General features: G+C 43.5%; 1 protein-coding gene and 1 long non-coding RNA gene across 3 annotated transcripts in view; one reads left to right on the top strand and one right to left on the bottom strand.

Annotated features, from left to right (window-relative positions):
* LOC149983633 (uncharacterized) overlaps window positions 1–19,511 on the top strand; it is a 452,711-nt gene that overhangs the window by 45,384 nt on the left and 387,816 nt on the right. The gene's annotated exons all lie outside the window — the stretch shown is intronic.
* Window positions 1,267–19,511, bottom strand: part of sned1 (sushi, nidogen and EGF-like domains 1) — a 130,232-nt gene continuing 111,987 nt past the window's right edge. The window contains exons 23-32 of one of the 2 annotated variants that reach the window (XM_036978927.2): window positions 19,238–19,421; window positions 18,507–18,619; window positions 16,573–16,851; window positions 16,221–16,362; window positions 15,792–15,874; window positions 15,538–15,630; window positions 15,246–15,362; window positions 12,073–12,160; window positions 3,006–3,085; window positions 1,267–2,911 (exon numbers count right to left, since the gene is read on the bottom strand). In XM_036978927.2, the coding sequence (XP_036834822.2) occupies window positions 2,886–2,911; window positions 3,006–3,085; window positions 12,073–12,160; window positions 15,246–15,362; window positions 15,538–15,630; window positions 15,792–15,874; window positions 16,221–16,362; window positions 16,573–16,851; window positions 18,507–18,619; window positions 19,238–19,421 (1,205 nt within the window). In that variant the 3' untranslated portion in view covers window positions 1,267–2,885. Of the gene's footprint in view, window positions 2,912–3,005; window positions 3,086–12,072; window positions 12,161–15,245; window positions 15,363–15,537; window positions 15,631–15,791; window positions 15,875–16,220; window positions 16,363–16,572; window positions 16,852–18,506; window positions 18,620–19,237; window positions 19,422–19,511 lie in introns of those variants that run through there. The other variant, XR_016496374.1, reaches the window with a different exon arrangement.

Below are 19,511 nucleotides of genomic sequence, written 5' to 3'. Positions count from 1 at the left end.
GTGTAGTTAATCGTTATTGTGGCTAGAGTCACACAGGTCGTTCTACCTTCCCTTTGCAATCTCAGATTTCATCGGAAAGAGGAGGGTTCTGGGGAGGGAGGCAAAGAGGGGTGCGTGTGTGCCTATACCATAGAGAAAAATAGAGGACTCTAGCGGCCAAAAGTCCACTTAGCATGGGCAGCGCCATTGAGGGCTTCCACCATTTTAATGTAGTCGATTTGGTGGGGCTTCCAACTTCACTGGTTGATCCCTCCTGGTGTCCCACATAACAGTGTTGATTCCGTCACTCGCCCCAACCCTGGGCTTGAACCAGGAACCCTCTGAACACATTAACAACTGCCTCCCACAAAGTGTCGTTACCTATCGCTCCACAAAAGCTGCGGTCCTTGCAGAGCAAGGGAAACAACTACTTCAAGGTCTCAGAGAGAGTGATGTCAAAGATTGAAACACTACTAGTTGCACGCTGCTAACTAGCTAGCCATTTCTCACTGGTTAAAACCCAGTTGAAGTGATGTCCAACCGGGTCATTAGGAGGGATGAGCCAATCGTGAATATGTCCTACTTCAAAATGGAGGTAGCCTCAACGGCGCTGCCCGTGCTGTCACCTACGCTATAATGGCACAGATACAAAGATGAGTTCTCTATCTATCTCTATGGCCTATTCATCAGCAGTGTGTGCACAATGATGACAAGATGCATAGTCTGGGAAGCACACGTCTTCAAATTTCAGAGGGGGGGAAACCTGAATGGAAGCTTTCGAGCGTGCAGAGGAGATGAATGGTAATTTACAACGTCTACTTTGTAAAAGGAGACATAAAACAAGTTATATTGAACAGCATAATGGGCTCTCATATAACAAACAGCATAAGGGGTTCTCATATAACAAACAACGAGCAATACTGAACAGCATAATGTGTTCTAACTACATTACAGGTGTGTGGTTAAGATGTTGTTTGGCCTAAACAGATCTGTTTAGCCTGTTTCCTTAATAAATAAAAAAAAGACCCATTTTGCTTAATTAGACTATAACTTAAATAAAATCAGAGACTATCCAAAATATGATCACATTGATACAATATAGACACCTCGTGGTGGGTTACTATGCAATGCATGCAGAGAACTCATATGCAATCTCCAAATAGACGCCCTAACCCTTTCCAATTATCGAGTCTACTTTGTTTCACATAAAAAAACATCTGTAAGTTTTAGACATTCAATGCACAATGAAATTGTACATACAGATGAAATAAAAACATGCCACAAAAGTACATTTGAACATTTATTTATTATAATTAAAATGTGAACCTAGAAAACAGCCTATAAACACTATTTACATGATAGCTAGCAGTGACGTTGGTTTTAGAGTCTAGAACCATAAAAACATACACTTATTTTCCAGTAGTGATTGTTGTCGTTGTTGTTGTTGTTTTGGCCGCTGAGGGAAAACGGTTGAATCTTTTGGGGGGGGGGCATTGTAAGACCATGGTAAAGCAATCAATCCATATTTTAGATAGCGTTTGCTTGTGATAAAACAGACAGTCCTACTATACACATTTTCCTGAGCTGAGAGACTAAACCGATAACATGGAAGTGATGAGGTATGTATCATGTTTGGATTTTACTCTGGTCAGGACTGTTTCTAGTACATTTCATTATTGATGAGCAGCCAATTCTCATTGTTCCAGTTGGTTGCTTGATAGTCTTTACTCAAGCTGGGGCTACAACAGGCCAATCTCTGGACAACAGGGGTCGTCCAACAGGCCAATCCCTGGGCAACATGTGTCATCCAACAGGCCAATCCCTGGGCAACATGGGTCATCCTACAACAGGGGTCATCCAACCGGCCAATCTCTGGACAACATGGGTCATCCTACAACAGGGGTCATCCAACAGGCCAATCTCTGGACAACATGGGTCATCCTACAACAGGGGTCATCCAACAGGCCAATCTCTGGACAACAGGGGTCATCCAACAGGCCAATCTCTGGACAACATGGGTCATCCTACAACAGGGGTCATCCAACAGGCCAATCTCTGGACAACATGGGTCATCCTACAACATGGGTCATCCTACAACAGGGGTCATCTTACAACAGGGGTCATCCAACAGGCCAATCTCTGGACAACATGGGTCATCCAACAACAGGGGTCATCCAACAACAGGGGTCATCCTACAACAGGGGTCATCCTACAACAGGGGTCATCCTACAACAGGGGTCATCCTACAACAGGGGTCATCCTACAACAGGGGTCATCCTACAACAGGGGTCATCCTACAACAGGGGTCATCTAAGTGTGTTTTATTTCTCATGTTTTTATTTTCTTATTTTATCTCCGCATCATTGAGGAAAAAGCTTGTAAGTCAGTCATTATTTCACTGTGAGGTCTATCTACACCTGTTGGTTAAGGGCTGGTCAGTCAGTATTTCACTGTGAGGTCTATCTACACCTGTTGGTTAAGGGCTGGTCAGTCAGCATTTCACTGTAGGGTCTATCTACACCTGTTGGTTAAGGGCTGATCAGTCAGCATTTCACTGTGAGGTCTATCTACACCTGTTGGTTAAGGGCTGGTCAGTCAGTATTTCACTGTGAGGTCTATCTACACCTGTTGGTTAAGGGCTGGTCAGTCAGTATTTCACTGTGAGGTCTACACCTGTTGGTTAAGGGCTGGTCAGTCAGCATTTCACTGTGAGGTCTATCTATACCTGTTGGTTAAGGGCTGGTCAGTCTGCATTTCACTGTGAGGTCTATCTACACCTGTTGGTTAAGGGCTGGTCAGTCAGTATTTCACTGTGAGGTCTACACCTGTTGGTTAAGGGCTGGTCAGTCTGCATTTCACTGTGAGGTCTACACCTGTTGGTTAAGGGCTAGAATAAAAACCAACCATTATGATTGGCTGTTGGTTCTTCTGTCTGTTGAAACAAGAGAAAACAAGAGGATTGTTATTATATTTGAATGACTTCCTGCAGTACAGTAATATCCTCCATTCACATTGTTGTAACTCACCGGGACTTTTCTTGGGCAGCGGTGGTTCACAGATCTCTCGATAACAAACATCCTGCTGCACTTTAAACGTCCTTTTGTACCTGGGGAGCACATATCAAATTAACTTGTATTAGTCGCATGCACTGAATACAACAGGTGTAGTAGACCTCACAGTGAAATGCTGAATACAACAGGTGTAGTAGACCTTACAGTGAAATGCTGAATACAACAGGTGTAGTAGACCTTACAGTGAAATGCTGAATACAACAGGTGTAGTAGACCTTACAGTGGAATGCTGAATACAACAGGTGTAGTAGACCTTACAGTGGAATGCTGAATACAACAGGTGTAGTAGACCTTACAGTGAAATGCTGAATACAACAGGTGTAGTAGACCTTACAGTGAAATGCTGAATACAACAGGTGTAGTAGACCTTACAGTGAAATGCTGAATACAACAGGTGTAGTAGACCTTACAGTGAAATGCTGAATACAACAGGTGTAGTAGACCTTACAGTGAAATGCTGAATACAACAGGTGTAGTAGACCTTACAGTGAAATGCTGAATACAACAGGTGTAGTAGACCTTACAGTGAAATGCTGAATACAACAGGTGTAGTAGACCTTACAGTGGAATGCTGAATACAACAGGTGTAGTAGACCTTACAGTGAAATGCTGAATACAACAGGTGTAGTAGACCTTACAGTGAAATGCTGAATACAACAGGTGTAGTAGACCTTACAGTGAAATGCTGAATACAACAGGTGTAGTAGACCTTACAGTGAAATGCTGAATACAACAGGTGTAGTAGACCTTACAGTGAAATGCTGAATACAACAGGTGTAGTAGACCTTACAGTGAAATGCTGAATACAACAGGTGTAGTAGACCTCACAGTGAAATGCTGAATAAAGCAGGTGTAGTAGACCTTACAGTGAAATGCTGAATACAACAGGTGTAGTAGACCTTACAGTGAAATGCTGAATACAACAGGTGTAGTAGACCTTACAGTGAAATGCTGAATACAACAGGTGTAGTAGACCTTACAGTGAAATGCTGAATACAACAGGTGTAGTAGACCTTACAGTGGAATGCTGAATACAACAGGTGTAGTAGACCTTACAGTGAAATGCTGAATACAACAGGTGTAGTAGACCTTACAGTGAAATGCTGAATACAACAGGTGTAGTAGACCTTACAGTGAAATGCTGAATACAACAGGTGTAGTAGACCTTACAGTGAAATGCTGAATACAACAGGTGTAGTAGACCTTACAGTGAAATGCTGAATACAACAGGTGTAGTAGACCTTACAGTGAAATGCTGAATACAACAGGTGTAGTAGACCTTACAGTGAAATGCTGAATACAACAGGTGTAGTAGACCTCATAGTGAAATGCTGAATACAACAGGTGTAGTAGACCTTACAGTGAAATACTGAATACAACAGGTGTAGTAGACCTTACAGTGAAATGCTGAATACAACAGGTGTAGTAGACCTTACGGTGAAATGCTGAATACAATAGGTGTAGTAGACCTTACAGTGAAATGCTGAATACAACAGGTGTAGTAGACCTTACAGTGAAATGCTGAATACAACAGGTGTAGTAGACCTTACCGTGAAATGCTGAATACAACAGGTGTAGTAGACCTTACAGTGAAATGCTGAATACAACAGGTGTAGTAGACCTTACAGTGAAATGCTGAATACAACAGGTGTAGTAGACCTTACAGTGAAATGCTGAATACAACAGGTGTAGTAGACCTTACAGTGAAATGCTGAATACAACAGGTGTAGTAGACATCACAGTGAAATGCTGAATACAACAAGTGTAGTAGACCTTACAGTGAAATGCTGAATACAACAGGTGTAGTAGACCTTACAGTGAAATGCTAAATACAACAGGTGTAGTAGACCTTACAGTGAAATGCTGAATACAACAGGTGTAGTAGACCTGACAGTGAAATGCTGAATACAACAGGTGTAGTAGACCTTACAGTGAAATGCTGAATACAACAGGTGTAGTAGACCTCACAGTGAAATGCTGAATACAACAGGTGTAGTAGACCTCACAGTGAAATGCTGAATACAACAGGTGTAGTAGACCTCACAGTGAAATGCTGAATACAACAGGTGTAGTAGACCTCACAGTGAAATGCTGAATACAACAGGTGTAGTAGACCTTACAGTGAAATGCTGAATACAACAGGTGTAGTAGACCTTACAGTGAAATGCTGAATACAACAGGTGTAGTAGACCTCACAGTGAAATGCTGAATACAACAGGTGTAGTAGACCTCACAGTGAAATGCTGAATACAACAAGTGTAGTAGACCTTACAGTGAAATGCTGAATACAACAGGTGTAGTAGACCTTACAGTGAAATGCTGAATACAACAGGTGTAGTAGACCTCACAGTGAAATGCTGAATACAACAGGTGTAGTAGACCTCACAGTGAAATGCTGAATACAACAAGTGTAGTAGACCTTACAGTGAAATGCTGAATACAACAGGTGTAGTAGACCTTACAGTGAAATGCTAAATACAACAGGTGTAGTAGACCTTACAGTGAAATGCTGAATACAACAGGTGTAGTAGACCTGACAGTGAAATGCTGAATACAACAGGTGTAGTAGACCTTACAGTGAAATGCTGAATACAACAGGTGTAGTAGACCTCACAGTGAAATGCTGAATACAACAGGTGTAGTAGACCTCACAGTGAAATGCTGAATACAACAGGTGTAGTAGACCTCACAGTGAAATGCTGAATACAACAGGTGTAGTAGACCTCACAGTGAAATGCTGAATACAACAGGTGTAGTAGACCTTACAGTGAAATGCTGAATACAACAGGTGTAGTAGACCTTACAGTGAAATGCTGAATACAACAGGTTTAGTAGACCTCACAGTGAAATGCTGAATACAGCAGGTGTAGTATACCTTACAGTGAAATGCTGAATACAACAGGTGTAGTAGACCTCACAGTGAAATGCTGAATAAAGCAGGTGTAGTAGACCTTACAGTGAAATGCTGAATACAACAGGTGTAGTAGACCTTACAGTGAAATGCTGAATACAACAGGTGTAGTAGACCTTACAGTGAAATGCTGAATACAACAGGTGTAGTAGACCTTACAGTGAAATGCTGAATACAACAGGTGTAGTAGACCTTACAGTGGAATGCTGAATACAACAGGTGTAGTAGACCTTACAGTGAAATGCTGAATACAACAGGTGTAGTAGACCTTACAGTGAAATGCTGAATACAACAGGTGTAGTAGACCTTACAGTGAAATGCTGAATACAACAGGTGTAGTAGACCTTACAGTGAAATGCTGAATACAACAGGTGTAGTAGACCTTACAGTGAAATGCTGAATACAACAGGTGTAGTAGACCTTACAGTGAAATGCTGAATACAACAGGTGTAGTAGACCTTACAGTGAAATGCTGAATACAACAGGTGTAGTAGACCTTACAGTGGAATGCTGAATACAACAGGTGTAGTAGACCTTACAGTGAAATGCTGAATACAACAGGTGTAGTAGACCTTACAGTGAAATGCTGAATACAACAGGTGTAGTAGACCTTACAGTGAAATGCTGAATACAACAGGTGTAGTAGACCTTACAGTGAAATGCTGAATACAACAGGTGTAGTAGACCTTACAGTGAAATGCTGAATACAACAGGTGTAGTAGACCTTACAGTGAAATGCTGAATACAACAGGTGTAGTAGACCTCACAGTGAAATGCTGAATAAAGCAGGTGTAGTAGACCTTACAGTGAAATGCTGAATACAACAGGTGTAGTAGACCTTACAGTGAAATGCTGAATACAACAGGTGTAGTAGACCTTACAGTGAAATGCTGAATACAACAGGTGTAGTAGACCTTACAGTGAAATGCTGAATACAACAGGTGTAGTAGACATTACAGTGGAATGCTGAATACAACAGGTGTAGTAGACCTTACAGTGAAATGCTGAATACAACAGGTGTAGTAGACCTTACAGTGAAATGCTGAATACAACAGGTGTAGTAGACCTTACAGTGAAATGCTGAATACAACAGGTGTAGTAGACCTTACAGTGAAATGCTGAATACAACAGGTGTAGTAGACCTTACAGTGAAATGCTGAATACAACAGGTGTAGTAGACCTTACAGTGAAATGCTGAATACAACAGGTGTAGTAGACCTTACAGTGAAATGCTGAATACAACAGGTGTAGTAGACCTCACAGTGAAATGCTGAATACAACAGGTGTAGTAGACCTTACAGTGAAATACTGAATACAACAGGTGTAGTAGACCTTACAGTGAAATGCTGAATACAACAGGTGTAGTAGACCTTACAGTGAAATGCTGAATACAACAGGTGTAGTAGACCTTACAGTGAAATGCTGAATACAACAGGTGTAGTAGACCTTACAGTGAAATGCTGAATACAACAGGTGTAGTAGACCTTACCGTGAAATGCTGAATACAACAGGTGTAGTAGACCTTACAGTGAAATGCTGAATACAACAGGTGTAGTAGACCTTACAGTGAAATGCTGAATACAACAGGTGTAGTAGACCTTACAGTGAAATGCTGAATACAACAGGTGTAGTAGACCTTACAGTGAAATGCTGAATACAACAGGTGTAGTAGACCTCACAGTGAAATGCTGAATACAACAAGTGTAGTAGACCTTACAGTGAAATGCTGAATACAACAGGTGTAGTAGACCTTACAGTGAAATGCTAAATACAACAGGTGTAGTAGACCTTACAGTGAAATGCTGAATACAACAGGTGTAGTAGACCTGACAGTGAAATGCTGAATACAACAGGTGTAGTAGACCTTACAGTGAAATGCTGAATACAACAGGTGTAGTAGACCTCACAGTGAAATGCTGAATACAACAGGTGTAGTAGACCTCACAGTGAAATGCTGAATACAACAGGTGTAGTAGACCTCACAGTGAAATGCTGAATACAACAGGTGTAGTAGACATTACAGTGAAATGCTGAATACAACAGGTGTAGTAGACCTTACAGTGAAATGCTGAATACAACAGGTGTAGTAGACCTTACAGTGAAATGCTGAATACAACAGGTGTAGTAGACCTTACAGTGAAATGCTGAATACAACAGGTGTAGTAGACATTACAGTGAAATGCTGAATACAACAGGTGTAGTAGACCTTACAGTGAAATGCTGAATACAACAGGTGTAGTAGACCTTACAGTGAAATGCTGAATACAACAGGTGTAGTAGACCTTACAGTGAAATGCTGAATACAACAGGTGTAGTAGACATTACAGTGAAATGCTGAATACAACAGGTGTAGTAGACCTTACAGTGAAATGCTGAATACAACAGCTGTAGTAGACCTTACAGTGAAATGCTGAATACAACAGGTGTAGTAGACATTACAGTGAAATGCTGAATACAACAGGTGTTACAAGCCCTTTAACCAACAATGCAGTTTTCACAGGGGGTACCGGTACAGAGTCAATGTGGAGGCTATATACAGGGTATTACGGTACAGAGTCAATGTGGAGGCTATATACAGGGTGTTACAGTACAGAGTCAATGTGGAGGCTATATACAGGGTGTTACGGTACAGAGTCAATGTGGAGGCTATATACAGGGGGTACCAGTACAGAGTCAATGTGGAGGCTATATACAGGGGGTACCGGTACAGAGTCAATGTGGAGGCTATATACAGGGGGTACCGGTACAGAGTCAATGTGGAGGCTATATACAGGGTATTACGGTACAGAGTCAATGTGGAGGCTATATACAGGGGGTACCAGTACAGAGTCAATGTGGAGGCTATATACAGGGTATTACGGTACAGAGTCAATGTGGAGGCTATATACAGGGTATTACGGTACAGAGTCAATGTGGAGGCTATATACAGGGGGTACCGGTACAGAGTCAATGTGGAGGCTATATACAGGGGGTACCGGTACAGAGTCAATGTGGAGGCTATATACAGGGTGTTAGGGTACAGAGTTAATGTGGAGGCTATATACAGGGTGTTATGGTACAGAGTCAATGTGGAGGCTATATACAGGGGGTACCGGTACAGAGTCAATGTGGAGGCTATATACAGGGGGTACCGGTACAGAGTCAATGTGGAGGCTATATACAGGGTATTACGGTACAGAGTCAATGTGGAGGCTATATACAGGGGGTACCGGTACAGAGTCAATGTGGAGGCTATATACAGGGGGTACTGGTACAGAGTCAATGTGGAGGCTATATACAGGGGGTACCAGTACAGAGTCAATGTGGAGGCTTTATACAGGGGGTACCGGTACAGAGTCATTGTGGAGGCTATATACAGGGTATTACGGTACAGAGTCAATGTGGAGGCTATATACAGGGGGTACCGGTACAGAGTCAATGTGGAGGCTATATACAGGGGGTACCGGTACAGAGTCAATGTGGAGGCTATATACAGGGGGTACCGGTACAGAGTCAATGTGGAGGCTATATACAGGGTATTACGGTACAGAGTCAATGTGGAGGCTATATACAGGGGGTACCAGTACAGAGTCAATGTGGAGGCTATATACATGGGGTACCGGTACAGAGTCAATGTGGAGGCTATATACAGGGGGTACCGGTACAGAGTCAATGTGGAGGCTATATACAGGGTGTACCGGTACAGAGTCAATGTGGAGGCTATATACAGGGTATTACAGTACAGAGTCAATGTGGAGGCTATATACAGGGTATTACGGTACAGAGTCAATGTGGAGGCTATATACAGGGTGTTACAGTACAGAGTCAACGTGGAGGCTATATACAGGGTATTACAGTACAGAGTCAATGTGGAGGCTATATACAGGGGGTACCGGTACAGAGTCAATGTGGAGGCTATATACAGGGGGTACCGGTACAGAGTCAATGTGGAGGCTATATACAGGGTGTTACAGTACAGAGTCAACGTGGAGGCTATATACAGGGTATTACAGTACAGAGTCAATGTGGAGGCTATATACAGGGTATTACGGTACAGAGTCAATGTGGAGGATATATATCTTGGACCTCGACTTGGCGCTCCGGTACTACTTGCCGTGCGGTAGCAGAGAGAACCGTCTATGACTAGAGTGGATGGAGTTTTTGACCATTTTTAGGGCCTTCCTCTGACACCGCCTGGTATAGAGGTCCTGGATGGCAGGAAGCTTGGCCCAGTGATGTACTGAGCCGTACGCACAACCCTTTGTTGGTCGGGGGCCGATCAGTTGCGATACCAGGCAGTGATGGAACCTGTCAGGATGCTCTCGATGGTGCAGCCGTAAAACCTTTTGAGGATCTGAGGACCCATCTTTTCAGTCTCCTGAGGGGGAATAGGTTTTAAAGTTGCCTCTTCACGACTATTGGACCATGTTAGTTTGTTGGTGATGTGGACGCCAAGGAACTTGAAGCTCTCAACCTGCTCCACTACAGCCCTGTGGATGAGAATGGGGGGCATCCTCGGGGTCCTCCTTTTCCTGTAGTCCACAATCATCTCCTTTGTCTTGATTACGTTGAGGGAGAGGTTGTTATCCTGGCACCACAAGGTCAGATCTCTGATCTCCTCCCTATAGGCTGTCTCGTCGTTGTTGGTGATCAGGCCTACCACTGTTGTGTCATCGGCAAGCTTAATGATGGTGTTGGCTACCTACCCTTATCACCTGGGGGCGGCCCATCAGGAAGTCCAGGATCCAGGTGCAGAGGAAGGTGTTTAGTCCCAGGGTCCTTAGCTTAGTGATGAGCTTTGAGGGCACTATGCTGTTGAACACTGAGCTGTAGTCAATGAACAGCATTCTCACATAGGTGCTCCTTTTGTCCAGGTGGGAAAGGGCAGTGTGAAGTGCAATAGAGATTGCATCATTTGTGGATCTGTTTGTGCAGTATGCAAATTAGAGTGGGTGTAGGGTTTCTGGGATAATGGTGTTGATATGAGCCATGACCAGCCTTTTAAAGCATTTCTTGGCTACAGTCGTGAGTGCTACGTGTCGCTAGTCATTTAGGCAGGTTACCTTAGTGTTCTTTGGCACAGGGACTACGGTGGTCTGCTTGAAACATGGTATTACAGACTCGGACAGGGAGAGATTGAAAATGTCAGTGAAGACCCTTGCCAGTTGGTCAGCGCATGCTCGCAGTACACGTGCTGGTAATCCGTCTGGCCCAGCGGCCTTGTGAATGTTGACCTGTCTTACTCACATCGGCAGCAGAGAGAGTGATCGCACAGTCTTCCGGAACAGCTGGTGCTCTCATGCATGTTTCAGTATTATTTGCCTCGAAGTGAGCATAGAAGTAGTTTAGCTCGTCTGGTAGGCTCTTGTCACTGGGCATCTCCTGGCTGTGCTTCCCTTTGTAGTCTGTAATAGTTTGCAAGCCCTGCCACATCTGACGAGCGTCAGAGCCGGTGTGGTACGATTCGATCTTAGTCAGGTATTGATGCTTTGCCTGTTTGATGGTTCGTCGGATGGCGTAGCGGGAATTCTTATAAGCTTCCGGGTTAGAGTCCCGCTCCTTGAAAGCGGCAGCTCTTGCCTTTATCTCAGTGCGGATGTTGCCTGTAATCCATGGCTTCTGGATGGGGTATGTACGTACGGTCACTGTGGGGACGTCATCGATGCACTTATTGATGAAGCCAATGACTGATGTGGTGTACTCCTAAATGTTTGACACTCACAGGTAACACTACTACTACTACTACTGCTACTACTTCTGCTGCTGCTACTACTGCTGCTACTACCGCTTTTACTACTACTAATGCTACTACTACTACTACTACTACTACTACTACTACTACTACTACTACTACTACTACTACTACTACTACTGCTACTAGTCTAGTACTACTGATACTACTACTACTACTACTACTACTACTACTACTACTGATACTACTACTACTACTACTACTACTACTACTACTACTGCTACTACTGCTACTAGTCTAGTACTACTGATACTACTATTACACAGTATATACTATATGCATCTGTAAAGGCTTCAGTATACCGAGATTGAGGGTGACATCAGTCCTGACAGGTACAAACATGCACAGGACATCACTGTTGTCCGCTGTTTGACACTCACAGGTAATGGCAGACTTCGCCCACCCAGACGGGCACGCTCTTGGTTTCAGAGTAGAGGCGGGTACATGGGTGGGGCAATCGTTGGCAGACTGCAGTCGGGGTTGCGGCAGGACAAAGATAAACAGAGAGAAAGGTATTAAAACACGGAGAATCTTTGGACCAGAGGAAGCAACAGTTACAAGGCTGTTAAATGTGAGATGAGGGACTGAGGAGAGAGGGCGGAGGAAGGGGGAGAGGAAGGTATGGAAGGAGGAAGAGAGAAAGAAGGGAGGCAGAGAGGAACGTATTGAACAGAGCAATACTCAATCATTAGGCATCAATGCCAAAGGAACTGAATAATATTAAAAAATGCTATAGATGGAAGGAAAGTAGTGTGGAAACCCACCGTAAAAACATTTAGGCAACAACCAATTCAATCCCTTTTAGACAACTTCCTGGACAAAACGTTCCACTATAATATTGAAGGTGTAAACTTGTCAGTAAAAAACTTAACAGTATATTTGACCTCTCAGCTTCTCTATTAAAAAATAAATAAATTCACACAGATAACCGAAGAAAATTAACAACAATGACAAATGGTTTGATGAAGAATGCAAAAACCTAAGAAAGAAATTGAGAAACCTGTCCAACCAAAAACATTGAGACCCAGAACACCTGAGCATACGCCTTCACTATGGTGAATCACTAAATCAAAACTACGGACAAAGAAGGAGCAACACGTCAGAAATCAGCTCAATGTAACTGAAGAATCCGTAGACTCTAACCACTTCTGGGTAAATTGGAAAACAGTAAACAAACAACAACACAAATAATTATCTATCCAAAACAGAGATGTATGGATAACCCACTTCTCTAATACTTTTGGCCCTATAACAAAGAAGAAAGAGCAAAAAAACATATACATGATCAAAATACAAATCTTTGAATCAACTATTAAAGACTACCACAACCCACTGGATTCTCCAATTACATTGAATGAACTACAAACTACAAACCCTTCAACCCAAAAAGGCCTGTGGGGTTGATGATATCCTCAATGAAATGATAAAATATACAGACCACAAATTCCAATTGGCTATACTTAAACTCTTTAACATCATCCTCAGCTCTGGCATCTTCCCAAATATTTAGAACCAAGGACTGATCACCCCAAATTTGACCCCAATAACCACCGTGGGATATGTGTCAACAGCAACCTTGGGAAAATCCTCTGCGTCATCATTAACAGCAGACTAGTTCATTTCCTCATTGAAAACAATGTACTGAGCAAATAACAAATTGGCTTTTTACCAAATTACCGTATGACAGACCACGTAGTCACCCTGCACACCCTAACTGACAACCAAACAAACCAAAACAAAGGAAAAGTCAATGTTGACTTCAAAAAAGCTTTTGACTCCATTTGGCATGAGAGTCTGCTATACAAATGATGGAAAGTTGGGGGGAAAACCAGCACCTAGATCTTCTACACAGATTCTGCCAGACCTGGGCCCTGACAGAAAATCTCAGTAAGACAAAAATAATGGTGTTCCAAAAAAGGTCCAGTCGCCAGGACCACAAATACAAATGCCATCTAAGCACCGTTGCCGTGGAGCACACAAAACACTATACATACCTCGGCCTAAACGTCCGCTCACCAACCAAGAATTCACGAAATGGGACAAACACTTAATTGAGACTCTGCATGCAGAATTCTGCAAAAAATATTCCTCTGTGTACAACGTAAAACACCAAATAATACATGCAGAGCAGATTTAGGCCGATACCCACTAATTATCAAAAACCAGAAAAGAGACATTCTACAACCACCTAAAAGGAAGCGATTCCCAAACCTTCCATAACAAAGCCATCACCTACAGAGAGATGAACCTGGAGAAGAGTCCCCTAAGCAAGCTGGTCCTGGGGCTCTGTTCACAAACACAAACACACCCTACAGAGCCCCAGGACAACAGCACAATTAGACCCAACCAAATCATGAGAAAACAAAAAGATAATTACTTGACACATTGGAAAGAATTAACAAAAAAACTAGAATACTGTTTGGCCCTAAACAGAGAGTACACAATGGCAGAATACTTGACCACTGTGACTGACCCAAACTTAAGGAAAGCTTTGACTATGTACAGACTCAGTGAACAAAGACTTGCTACTGGCTCTCAAGAGAAGACAGGCTATGTGCAGACTCAGTGGGCATAGCCTTGCTATTGAGAAAGGCAGTTGTAGGCAGACATGGCTCTCAAGAGAAGACAGGCTATGTGCTCACTGCCCACAAAATGAAGTGGAAACTGAGCTGCACTTCCTAACCTCCTGCCCAATGTATGACCATATTAGAGACACATATTTCCCTCAGATTACACAGATCCACAAAAAATTCGAAAACAAACCCGATTTTGATAAACTCCCATATCTACTGGGTGAAATTCCACAGTGTGCCATCACAGCAGCAAGATTAGTGACCTGTTGCCACAAGAAAAGGGCAACCAATGAAGAACAAACACCATTGTAAATACAACCCATATTTATGCTTATTTATTTCCCCTTGTGTACTTTAACTATTTATACATTGTTACAACACTGTATATATATAATATGACATTTGTAATGTCTTTATTGTTTTGAAACTTCTGTATGTGTAATGTTTACTGTTCATTTTTATTGTTTATTTCACTTTTGTTTATTATCTACTTCACTTGATTTGGCAATGTTAACACGTGTTTCCCATGCCAATAAAGCCTCTTGAATTGAATTGAGAGAGGACAGAGAGATATAGGACAGAAAGATCAGGAGGGAGAGAGAACAGAGCGATAGGGAGGGAGAGAGAGAACAGAGCGATAGGGAGGGAGAGAGAGAACAGAGCGATAGGGGGGAGAGAGATAGAGAGAGATAAGGAGGGGGGGAGAGAACAGAGAGATAGGGAGGGTGGTAGGGAGAGACAGGACAGAGAGATAGGGAGGGAGAGAGTGAGGACAGAAAGAAAGGGTTTTTGTCTGAGAGGAGAGAAATAAGGAGGAAGGGGGGGGGCAGAGAGGAAGGGAGAGAGAGGGAGGTATTTGGCACTCCTCCCTGGTGATTGATGGTTTTAGGAAAGGAATGAGTCTGACTGAGGGTGTTTGGGGGAGGAAATGCATTGAAGAGAGAGTGGTGGGGAGGGGAGGGAGAAAGACATAAACTTACACAGCTCACACTGCCTGCCCTTGAACCCAGCTGCGCAATTGCAGATGTATGAGTCGCTCCCCTTCTCACACGTACCCCCGTTCAGGCAGGGCAGGCTCTGGCAGTCCCGGGACGACTCTGAAACACAGCATACTGTTGTCAGGACCCCAAGCAGAGAAAACCAGCAGCTCGGGTTTCGCCAAGGCTGCATACGTCCCAAATGACACCCTATGCTCTTTATTGTCCACTACATTTGACCAGTACCCTACAGACAATTTCTGATTGATTCTCTGTCCTGCTGTAGAGAACCTACCAGGCCCCTCCTCTTCCTCCTTCCTCTCTAGTGCAAGGCCGATTTGATTAGTTGTCTCCTCCATCTTCTGGAACTGAATAGGAAGCTCAGGCTCTGCAAGGCAAAACAAAAAAAAGGATGAACTGTTTCTAAGGAGGTATTGAGCGAGATATATTGACACTTCACAAAGTTCTTACTTGTGTCAGTTCATACCATCATCACTGTTAAAGAGGCTGTTTTGCATTATGATATATGGGGGTTATGATACTGCTTACTGGTGCGGTGTCTGATGACCTTTCTGGGCAGGCTCGTGAACTTAGCTGTTATCCTCCCCCTTCCATCAATCAGTTCTGTGTATCTGGAAGAGAACAAACGATGGCCGAAGCTTTTAGAGAGACAAGACAGATAGAGCCTGAGAGAACCAACCTTGTCTAGTTAGCATTAAATAGTCAGTTTACAACTTAGCAGTGGAAGAACAATTTCTACAATACGTGCGCAACACTGCGCTCTAGTGTCTCATAGCCTTGATAACTTAACCTCCTACAGCCAATCTCTCTCTCTCTCACTCACCTGGGCATCTCTTCAGAGTTCACTCACTCACTCACTCACTCACTCACTCACTCACTCACTCACTCACTCACTCACTCACTCACTCATCCTCCCTCCCTCCCTCCCTCCCTCCCTCCCTCCCTCCCTCCTCTTACCTGGGCATCTCTTCAGAGTGCTCTCTGTCTCCAGCCACCCCCAGGTCGTGAGGTTCAGACGGGGCTAGAGTATGACCCACAGGGGTTCCCCCGACAGACGGTCTCTCCCTCGTCCTCCCTCCCCGTCGCTCGTCCATCGGTACTGGTCCAGGTACAGTTAAAGTTAGTTGCATAGGAAGTGTTTAAAGGAAAGCTTTTCAGACTGAAACAGACAAAACGATAGTCCTAGAATGGTAGAAGTCTCATTCTGGGCTCCAAGCAGAAGTCCCCGGAGCATTACAATGTGAAATCTCAAGAGTTAGTGTACGTTAGAGCTGTAGCCTATAGAACAGTCTGGAAGCAGAGCACTCACATGTGGTGAAGGCCAGGTGTTGTGGTACACTGTGAATCTGTTCCTGTCCTGTGTTCCTAACAGCCATGAGGACTAGGTGGTAGTGTTGTCCTGGGGAAAGCTCTCTTAGGGTATATGTTCGCAGCTTCCCATTGGGTAGGAAGCGACTGCGGGTGCTCAGGCCTCGCGTCACATTGACCACGAAGCCGTCTGGCAGGTTCCTGGGATGGGGATCCCACGTCACCAGGGCGGAGTTGGAAGTCACATGGGACAGAGACAGGTTCTGAGGGGGGAGGGGTCCTAGAGGGAGGGAGGGGGGGGGGGGGGCACAGAGAGGACAGTCTGTCTGTATGCTGATAGAAACAGTTGTGACTTTTGAGGTCTGTTGGACCTCTATTCTTAAATGTGGGTCCAAAATTCAGACTTTTGTCTCGGATCTGGAACGGGTCTGACAGAGTTGCCACAGGTCTCGGTTATGTGCAATTAAAATGGATTTACCAACTGGAGAGAGAGAGATAGAGAAGTCTTGGCCTTATTCATAGAAGTAAAAAGGAAAGTTAGAGGAGAAAGAGGACAGTGAAAGGAAGACGACAAGGGGAACGTCCACGAAGGACAAGTTTTAATATTGTAGTGGACAAAGATGAGGAGAACGTTGATGCGGCCAAATCGCTATTCAAGTTTGATGCAATTTTCTACCTTTTCTTTATTTATTTTTAGTATATTTATTATAAATTGTTTATTCATTATTATTATTTAATAATCTACAACCAGTTCTTTAAATAGCCAAAAGTGTTTTGTTTAATTTTATTTAGACATTTTCATTGCCTTTTTAAAAACATCTTCAGGATCGGTGGGGCCCCTGCGGGACGTTTGAGCTAATGTAGGCTAATGCGATTAGCATGAGGTTGTATTTTTCTTCTACCAGATCTAATGTGTTATATTCTTCTACATTCCCTTCCCATTTCCACAAACTTCAAAGTGTTTCCTTTCAAATGGTATCAAGAATATGCATATCCTTACTTCAGGTCCTGAGCTACAGGCTGTTAGATTTGAGTTTGTTATTTTAGGCGAAAATTGGTAAAAAGGGTCCGATCCTTAAGAGGCTTTATTAACAAATGCGTAGTGAATTCCTCAGGGTCGGGTTACTGCCAGGGACCTCACTGTATATGATATTATCACCATCCGTAGGTGCCGATATAATACGGATTGCGATTCTCGCGATTCTATTGGTAGGTTGCATGTTCAGTCACAATATTGTTTTGAACTTTCATTTCGGACTGATGCCCTACTGAGTATTCTACTCAATGCATTTTCAATGAGCGCTGATGAAGATTTAATTCAAAGAGCATTACAGTGGCTTGGAAATACAATGACGTACAAAAGGAAGGCAAATGATTAGTAAATTTGACGATATGATAATACTTGCAAAGTTGTATCCTACTAAATATTTGACTAGTTTTGTATGTTATTGTATTTCCAGGCACTATAGTGTAATGTAGACTAAACAGTAGTTCGCCTCAGTCCAGAATGACTGGGCTTTATCACCCCTTTAGGGCACCTACTACGGCGCTGGCGATAGAAGGCGGCCCGAGAACGTTCAATACAATGGCACGACGTGACAGTTGATCCTGATCCTGACAGTTGATCCTGATCCTGACAGTTGATCCTGATCGTGACAGTTGATCCTGATCACATTTTCTAATTGGAGTGGCCATCTTTAAGTGTCTTGTCTCAGGTTAATGAATCTCTCTGCGCGGTGGACAAGACTATCTATGTTAGGATGGGGAAGTTTCCAGATGCTTAACGAATGCATAGCGAATTCCTGAGGTTCATTGAGTTACTGCTTCTGCATTGCTTATGGCTGGTTATCTGAAAATTGTTGATTGTAAAAAAAGGGCTTTATAAAATACATGTTTGGATTGATTGATTAATGTATGAGACATGTGATGACATACTGGTCCAGACTTGCAGCGGTCCAGCAGAGTGACTGGTGGAGGGCGACTCGTCTGGTCTGATACCACTCTGAGTTAGAACGTCCAACGTGTACATCTGACCAGGGAGCAGAGAGCTGAAGGGGAGACACACAGAAACACACAGACAGAAATCCCAGTCATGCAACATGACAAAAAAAATAATATTCTGCTCTGATCTATGGATGTTTATCAGCGTTGGCTTCACAACGCCGTCTACTGGATGAAATGTGTATTGCAGTGCAGACAGTGGCCTAGAACAGCGGTTCCCAACAAGGGGTATCCTGAGGGTATTGGGCCTACCCATAGGGGGTACTGGAGAAGACTCATGAGACCATAGGTTTACTGGTAAAATGCACATGAGGGGTTACTTCAGGGTTTACTCCGGGCAGAGCAAAATTCAATTGATTGTACAGTAACGGAAAAAGGTTGAGAACCAATGCCATAGAAAGTAATATTAAGTGATAGTGATACAGTGGCACCCAGTGGACATAATCAGTATTGCAGGCTGTAAGTCAGTGGTTTTTCAACTTTTTGCTTGGTCACTACCACCAAATACATCATGCTCTGCCCAAACTACCTCTTCATGGGCATTAGACCAGTAGGCCTATGATCTCACGAGTCTTTCCAAGTACCCCTGTGGATAGACTAAGTACTTTGAGAATCACTCAAATCTACTGCCAAACTAGTGACAATAATGTTGAATGGAGCAGAACCTGAAGGCATATTCCATTGTGCTGGTGTTGAGCAGAGCGGTGGCGACTCCACTACCGTCCCAGGAGACCAGGGAAAGGCGCACCTGGCTGACGGTAGCATGATGAGCAGCCTGAACCAGCCACCTCAGCCATACCTGGGAGGACGATACGTTGACTACCTGCAGCTGGTCCACCCGCCGTGGCCCTGACACACAGAGAGAGATACACAGGTCAGTATACACACACACACACACACACACACACACACACACACACACACACACACACACACACA

The sequence above is a fragment of the Oncorhynchus mykiss genome, chromosome 5 (genome assembly GCF_057628025.1).
Source record: "Oncorhynchus mykiss isolate SJ-2025 chromosome 5, ASM5762802v1, whole genome shotgun sequence".
Classification (NCBI taxonomy): Eukaryota; Metazoa; Chordata; class Actinopteri; order Salmoniformes; family Salmonidae; genus Oncorhynchus; species Oncorhynchus mykiss.
Note: the sequence above shows the minus strand (reverse complement) of the source record. Positions and strands in the feature narration are given on the sequence as shown.